This window comes from Carlito syrichta, unplaced genomic scaffold (assembly GCF_000164805.1).
Source record: "Carlito syrichta isolate Samal-C Ts95f unplaced genomic scaffold, Tarsius_syrichta-2.0.1 Scaffold303375, whole genome shotgun sequence".
Taxonomy (NCBI): domain Eukaryota; kingdom Metazoa; phylum Chordata; class Mammalia; order Primates; family Tarsiidae; genus Carlito; species Carlito syrichta.
This window is the reverse complement of record NW_007247471.1, coordinates 72,971-80,021: the sequence shown is the minus strand read 5'-3', so window position 1 is coordinate 80,021 and position 7,051 is coordinate 72,971. Positions and strand designations below refer to the sequence as shown.

The window sequence follows — 7,051 nt, the reverse complement described above, 5'->3', positions numbered from 1 at the left end:
GGGACTGGACTGTGCGCGACTGCGCTGCGCCGGGGGCGGGGAGGGCGCACCCCTCCGCCCTGGTCCTCTGCGCTCTCTCGCCGTCCCCAACCCGCACCCTGGACCCCCCTTCGGCCTCCATTCCCCAAAGGAGGCCTGTGGCTGAAATCCTCGCGCGCGGCGCCCGGGGCACGTCCCTCTTCCTCGCCAGCTGCGCCGAAATGCGAGCGTGGCTAAGAAGCGGACAAGGGGAGAGACGCAGAGCCGGGGCGAGTGGGCTTTCGAGGGGCTGGTCTGCAGCCCTGGGGCCCGTGGGGAGTTTTATGTGTGGGGAAAGGATGTGGCGTCCTGGGGTTTTTCCGCTGGACGCGCGTGCGGTGGGCGCGGGGGCAGCGGAACCAGTGGGCGGGCGACGGTGAGAGCACCCAGGCGCACCCACCGGCCTCGGCTCCCGGATCTGCTCCGAGGAGTCGCCCCAGGGCAGCAGAAAACAAGAGCTTAGACCAGGCCTCCCACGCCCCCAGGACCTTCAGCCCCGGTCTGTACGGCCGTCAAGCCGCGCCACCCCAGAGCGGGGATGCTGGGAGTCTGACTCCGGACCCAGCGCTGCCCCTCTGTGGCCTTCGCTTCAATGACGCCTGGAAAAAGACTCTTAATACCCGGCTTGTGTGTGTCCCGGGCTGGGGAAAGGGGGCAGGGGCTGTCAGAAACTAAATAAAATTAGACCTGCTTGAAAGTTAGGTCTTTAAAGGTAACTAGGGAAGGTGCTGAATACAAATATATGTGCTTTAAAAAAAAAAAAGTAGAACAGCCCCCTCGGGTCCCCTCCCACTGTGGGAGCTTTGGAAATAATAATAATAATTTTACCTTTTTGGAGAGACAGAGCTATGGTATCCAGGCCCGCCTGAAGCAAACCTCCAGCCTCAGCCTCCCAAAGGGTTGGGATTACAGATGTGAGCCATCCCACCTATCCCCATATTTGCTTAAAAGTGGAATGTAGCCGGGCTCGGTGTCTCAGCCTATAATCTCAGCACTTTGGAGGCCAAGGTGAGTGGATTGCCTGAGCTCATGGGTTCGAGGCCCGCCTGGGCAACTTGACGAGACCTCATCTCTACAATAAATCAAAAATTAGCTGGGCGTGGTAGCGCGCACCTGTAGTTCCGGCTACTTGGAAGGCTGAGGCGGAAGGATCGCTGGAGCCCAGCAGGTCGAGGCTGCAGTGGCCGGGAGCGGCCACTGCATTCCGGTCTGGGTGACAGAGTAAGACTCCAACTCAAAAATAAAAATAAAGTGGAATGTATACTTATCTCAAGCAAAGGGACGTGAGACTCATGGTGAGAGGGGCAGGGTCCTCTCTCATTGTTTTCACCAGCCCCCCAGCCCACCCAAATAAAAATAATAAGAATAATTTAATCAAAAATAACTTCAGCCAGGCACAGTGGCTTGTTCCTGTAAACCCAGCACTTTGATAGGCTGAGGAGGGAGGATCGCTTGAGGCTATGAGTTTGAGACCAGCCAGAGCCACACAACAAGATCCCCTCCCCCAGCCATCTTCCTAAAATAAAATAAATTTTTTTTAAAACTTCACTATTTTCAGTCATATATATAGATACAACCTGGGTAAAAGCAGCGTGCTTCAACGCATACACAACATCGTGGCAACCCCAGTTGCCCCCCGCCCCCCAACCACAGAAATCCAGACACTCCCGTACCTCCCCCTCACCCTCCCATCCCCGCTCCCAGCTAAGCCAGAAGTGGGTTTGGGCTGCAAAGTGCCACCTCCCCTGTGCTCCTTCCAGGGTGGCATCCCAACCAGGGCCAAGCTTTCACAGACAGATGCTCAATAGGATGTACTCCAGGTGTGTGGTTACCAGGAGCAGGCTGGGGAGTGCCTTCCAGGCAGGGTGGGAGCCTCTGTGTCGCTGACTGTTTGTGCCATGTGGTGGTCACTTGGGCTGCCGAGGGAGAAGCCATGCTGGGACTTCCCGACTCTCAGAGGAAGGTGTCTGAGCGAGGCCGGGTGGGCAGGACTGAGCTCCTGGCATTGCAGTTGCAGTCCCTGGTGAGGCCTGGGCTGAAAGACTCGCCCATGTTGGCACACAGCAGACACACTTTATATGTTTGTGATTATGGCTACGTGAAACTTCAGAACTCAGAAAGCTTTCCCCCTCCCGCCAACATACCCTAAGTGTCAAAATGGTCTCCTTTTGGAGAAGAGGCTGGGGGGCAAGGCTGCCCCCAGCAGCTATCTGTTGTCTGAAGAAAGATCCTACCCTGGAGAACCCAGAGAAATTACCTGAGGCCTACCCTTTGGGAAATGGTGTTAATGCCCGTTTTAGCCAAATTTCACCTCTGTCAGTAAGTTAAAGTAGTAAACAATGGTTGTGATGGCTCACACCTATAATCCCAGCACTTTGGGAGGCCAAGGGGGAAGGATTGCTTGAGACCGAGAGCTCAAGACCAGTGTGGGCAACATAGCGAGCCCTCATCTCTACTATATATTTATAAATTAGCTGGGTGTGGTGGCCCAAGCTACTCAGGAGGCTGAGGTGGAAGGATGATGGACTGAGTCCAGGAGGTTGAGATTGTGATCATGTCATCGCATGGGGCAGAGTGACACCCCAACTGAAGAAGAAGAAGAAGATCAACCTTGGGTTGTGATCTCAAGTCTACACTCTCCCCTGGGACCACAGTGACACATTCATTCCTTTGAAAGTTTGGGAGGTGTGGTGCAAAATTTTGAAATGAACATGCCACTTCTCACTGCTCCGATTTTAAGGCGCCTCGCCCCGTTTTTTCAAAACATTCCCATTATTCTGGCTTTCAAGAACATGTGATAAGGTGATCATAGCAACGCTTGCAGTCCCCAGTTTATAGATAGCAAACTGAGGCTGCCATACACCAGGGAATTTGCCAAGGACCAGGTTGCTGCAAAGCGGCTGGCCGGGCTGGTGCTCGGAGGTGGCTCCAGGTCACCGTTTCCTTCAGATCTAGCACACACACACCCGTCACTTCTTCCTGATGCCCTGAGGGATGGCTTCTGTCCCTACACCTCAGAATAAATGTGGAAACAGAGACACAAATGAATGAATTACTGAGAGCTGAAAGAGGCCTGCCTCACCTAGTCCAGACTCTCACTTTACAGGTGAGAAGATACCCGAGAGATTAGATGGCGCGTCCGAGGTCGCCAGGCTATTAGGTGGTGTTGCTGGAATCCAACGCGCCTTCAGCGACTGGCCGCGTGTTCTTTCCACTGTGACACTGCATCTCGCCAGCATTTGCCAAGGAGTCAGCAGCGAAGGCCAGACTCAAGATCTGGACTCTCAGGTCATTGCCAACATTTACTGAGTACCTACTGTGTGCAGAGCAGTGAACTGGTCACCCAGTCAGAAGCCCCTGCATTCCATCCTTCCTTCCACCTCTGTCCTTGGGGACCAAAGGATTGATTCACAGTTCTTCCTCAGTGAAATCCCAGGTGTCAGCCGGGCTCGGTGGCTCAGCCTGTAATCCTGAGCCTTTGGGAGGCTGAGGTAAGTGGATTGCCTGAGCCCGTGGGTTCAAGACCCACCTGGGCAACTTGGTGAGACCTCATCTCTACAATAAAATTAAAAAATCAGCCGGGCATGGTAGCGCATGCCTGTAATTCCAGCTACTCGGAAGGCTGAGGCGGAAGGATGGCCGGAACCCAGCAGGTCGAGGCTGCGGTGGCCGGGAGCGGCCACTGCACTCCAGTCTGGGTGACAGAGTGAGACTCCAACTCAAAAAAAAAAAAAAAGAAAAAGAAATCCCAGGTATTACCAGAGTTTCACTCTCTGCGTGATGTGAGTCCCGTGTCCCAGCTCCAAAGAGTGAAGGTAGTGAATTCAGATCGAACTGGAGTCCCTTCCTTTGCAACTGGGCTGTGTATGCACTACATGCAGCTAATTATTCATCCAGTTAAAAAAAAAAAAGGGCTGGGCGCAGTGGCTCAAGCCTGTCGTCCTAGCACTTTAGGAGTCCAGAGGCGAGAGGATCACCTGAGATTACGGGTTCGAGACCAGACTGGGCAACTTGGTGAGACCTCCTCTCTACAATAAAAAAAAGTTAGCCAGGCGTGGTGGCGCATGCCTGTAGTTCCAGCTACTTGGAAGGCTGAGGCGGGAGGATCGCCTGAGCCCAGCAGGTTGAGGCTGCAGTGGCAGTGAGTGTGCCACTGCACTCCAGCCTAGATGACAGAGTGAGACTTCAACTCAAAAAAAAGAAAAGAAAAGAAAAGAAAAAAGAGCCTCCATCTAAATCCCTGCTGCAACATTTTCCCCACATGTTACCTGCCCCTGGCTTGCAGAAAGCCAGCGCTGTGTCTCCTGGGCCTGGGAGCGGTGACCCGGGCACTTTGATGGGCCAGCGGGGACTCTGTGAAGTCGCTGTTTGGCTTTGTGGGGGAGACAGAAGAGAGACGGGGTGACACTCACCACGGTGCACGCACATCTCTTGCCACGTGTATGTCTCACGACAACCTCAGATGCCTTACAGATGGAGACACAGAGGCTCTGAGAAGGTGCTTGACCATGGCCATGTGGCTCTCCAGTGGCTCAAGCAAAATGGGGCTCTAAGACTGCTGTCCCCAAGCCTGTGTTTTCCCCACGCTGCCACCCGCTCCACATCTCCCTGTCCTGTTGGTTCTAACCGCTAAACTATGAATGGAATTCCAAAGTGTTGGCTCTGAGAGCAAAGATCAGGACCCTTGGTGCCATCCCAGAGACACATTTCCGGCCCTGGGAATCGGGGAGCTTCTTAAAGATACCAGTCAAAGACTTGGAGTTAAAAAAAAAAAGTGAGTAGTGAGTAGGAGAAAGGGAGTTTCTGGCCAACTTTTCGGTGAAACTCGTTTGAGTGCGTAAGAAATCTAAAAGCCAAGAATGTGTGTGGGTTGAAGTGAGAACAGAATGAGGTGATACTGTGGAAACACAGCTGGGCTGGGAAGCGTGGAGCGGATGCAGGTGGGCGCCCAGGTGTTCTGGGAAAGAGGGACTCAGCAGCACCCGGGACCCCCAGCTTCCTTCTGGAGCCCCCAGTGGGTGTTTCCAGCTTTTCAGGGCAGAAGTCAGGGGCGAGTGTTGACGCTTGGCCAGGCGGCTGTTCCTGGGGCCCCGGTGGCCCGGCACCTCCTCTCACCTCCACAAGCTCTTCCATCTGTGGTGCCTCCCAGGAAGTGTCTGGCTGAGTACCGGGCACACAATGAATGAATGAATGAATGAATGAGTGAATGAAGTCTGACGGTGTGAGCATGCCTGCCCATCTCGGCCATCAGGGACTTAGCGATCAACGACATGAAGGGACCCAGATCCTCCGGACAAAGCCCTCCAGGCTTTGACTTTGCTGAAAGTGTTTGGACAACTGGGTTGACCTCTCTAGGCTCCAGACTCCAAAAGCAATACAAGCAGGCAACGGAGGTCTCTCTTTCAGGTCTCAATGCTAACATGGCCGAGAGAAACCGCTTTTATAAATGCCCCAGAGGACCATGCTCGTATCCTTGCCCCCAGGGCCCTGCAGCCCACCCTGAAGCCAGCAGCGCCTCCAGCCCTGCCCCAGCTCAGGGGGCGCCCGTCTCTCAATCCAGATCCTCTCGCCCCCCCAAAGGAAGCCTGGGGTCTGGCAACCCATAAACCCGTGCCTTCCCAAATATCAAAGCGCTTCGACCCTGGCTTTTTCTTTATTTCTATCAAGGGGCCTTTGAACCAAAGGGATTTTTCTGAGAAAGAAAACTGCACGGAGTCTTGAGGGCCCAGGCCCGACAGGAAAACACGCCAGCTGGCACTGGTTCAAGGCGCTCATGTCCAATTAAGGAAATACTCACATTCCTGCCTGGGCTCTGGCTCTATCTCCCTCTCCAGACCCGCGCAGGAATGCGCTTCTGCTGCCAGGAGCTCACTGTCACCGGGACCGGCTCACACGGCGGAGTGCACCCTGGGGTGGCAAGGCCCGAGTTAAACAAAGGGCAGGACCCGAGGCAGCTGAACGACCCAGACGCCCTTGAGTCCCCGCCACTGTCCGCACCTGCCCCAGCGCACCCGTGTCTCTGGCCCACAGAAACTCCATCGGACCTGGGGACATGAGAAGAGAAGGGACACTTACGGCAGTTTCTTGCGGAGGAAAGCACTTTCAGTTTTCTTTTCGAGTCGACAGGATGTCAGCCGCTTCCTCCAAGGCCTGTGCAGGTCCCTGCAGATCCCACACCCACACTCCTCCCTGGGGGCAGCGGCTGTGCACCGGGAGGGCTCCCCCTGTGCCCGGCCAGCTCCTGGCCGTAACCTGAGCCCATGCTGGCTGGCTGGAGGCCCTGGTGCGCTTCGCACCACAAGGCGCCCAGCCTCGGGATCGGATAGCGGGGTCCATATGACACCCTCCTGCCCTCCCACAACACTCCTAGCTGGCCTTAGCGCCTACTGTGTGCCCGGCAGGGGTGGTGTCTCCAACCATCCCAGGTGACCACACTCCATGCAACAGTCGTGTGCCCGCAAGGTCAGTGCAGTCTGCATTGACAGAGATGCATTTTCTCGACTGCACCGGCAACCCCAAAGGGTCGTAGAGCCAGGTGGAGGTCACACACGTGCTGCCATGCGTGGCCCAGCCTCTGCCTGGCCTACAGGATCTGCCACCCCACATACCTTCTGTGAAGAAATGAGAGTCAGTCAGATACAGTGGCTCATGCTTGTAATCCCCAAGGCGAGAGGATTGCTTGAGCCTGGGAGTTTGAGACCAGCCTGGGCAACATAGCGAGACTGTGTCTCTAGAGAAAATAGAAAAATTAGCCGGGCATGATAGTGTGCATCTGTAATCCCAGCTACTTGGGAGGCCAAGGCAGAAGGATCACCTGAGACCAGGAGATCAAGACCAGCCTAGGCAACATAGTCAGACCCCATCTCCACAAAAAAATTTAAAAAGTGGCTGGGCATGTTGCGAGGTACCTGTAGTCCTAGCTACTTGGGAGGCCAAGGTGGAAGGATAGCCTGAGCCCAAGTTCAAGACCAGCCTAGGCAACATAGTGAGACTCTGTCTCCATTAAAAAAAAAAAAATGACTAGGCATGTTGA

At 54.8% G+C, this 7,051-nt stretch overlaps 1 protein-coding gene across 1 annotated transcript in view; it reads right to left on the bottom strand.

Moving 5' to 3' along the window:
• LBH (limb bud and heart development) overlaps positions 1-6,280 on the bottom strand; it is a 29,058-nt gene extending 22,778 nt beyond the window's left edge. The window contains exons 1-3 of the mRNA XM_021712576.1: positions 6,200-6,280; positions 6,016-6,062; positions 51-212 (exon numbers count right to left, since the gene is read on the bottom strand). Coding sequence (XP_021568251.1) covers positions 51-212; positions 6,016-6,062; positions 6,200-6,280 — 290 coding nt within the window. The remainder of the gene's footprint in view (positions 1-50; positions 213-6,015; positions 6,063-6,199) is intronic.
• Between the last annotated feature and the right edge of the window lie 771 nt (positions 6,281-7,051).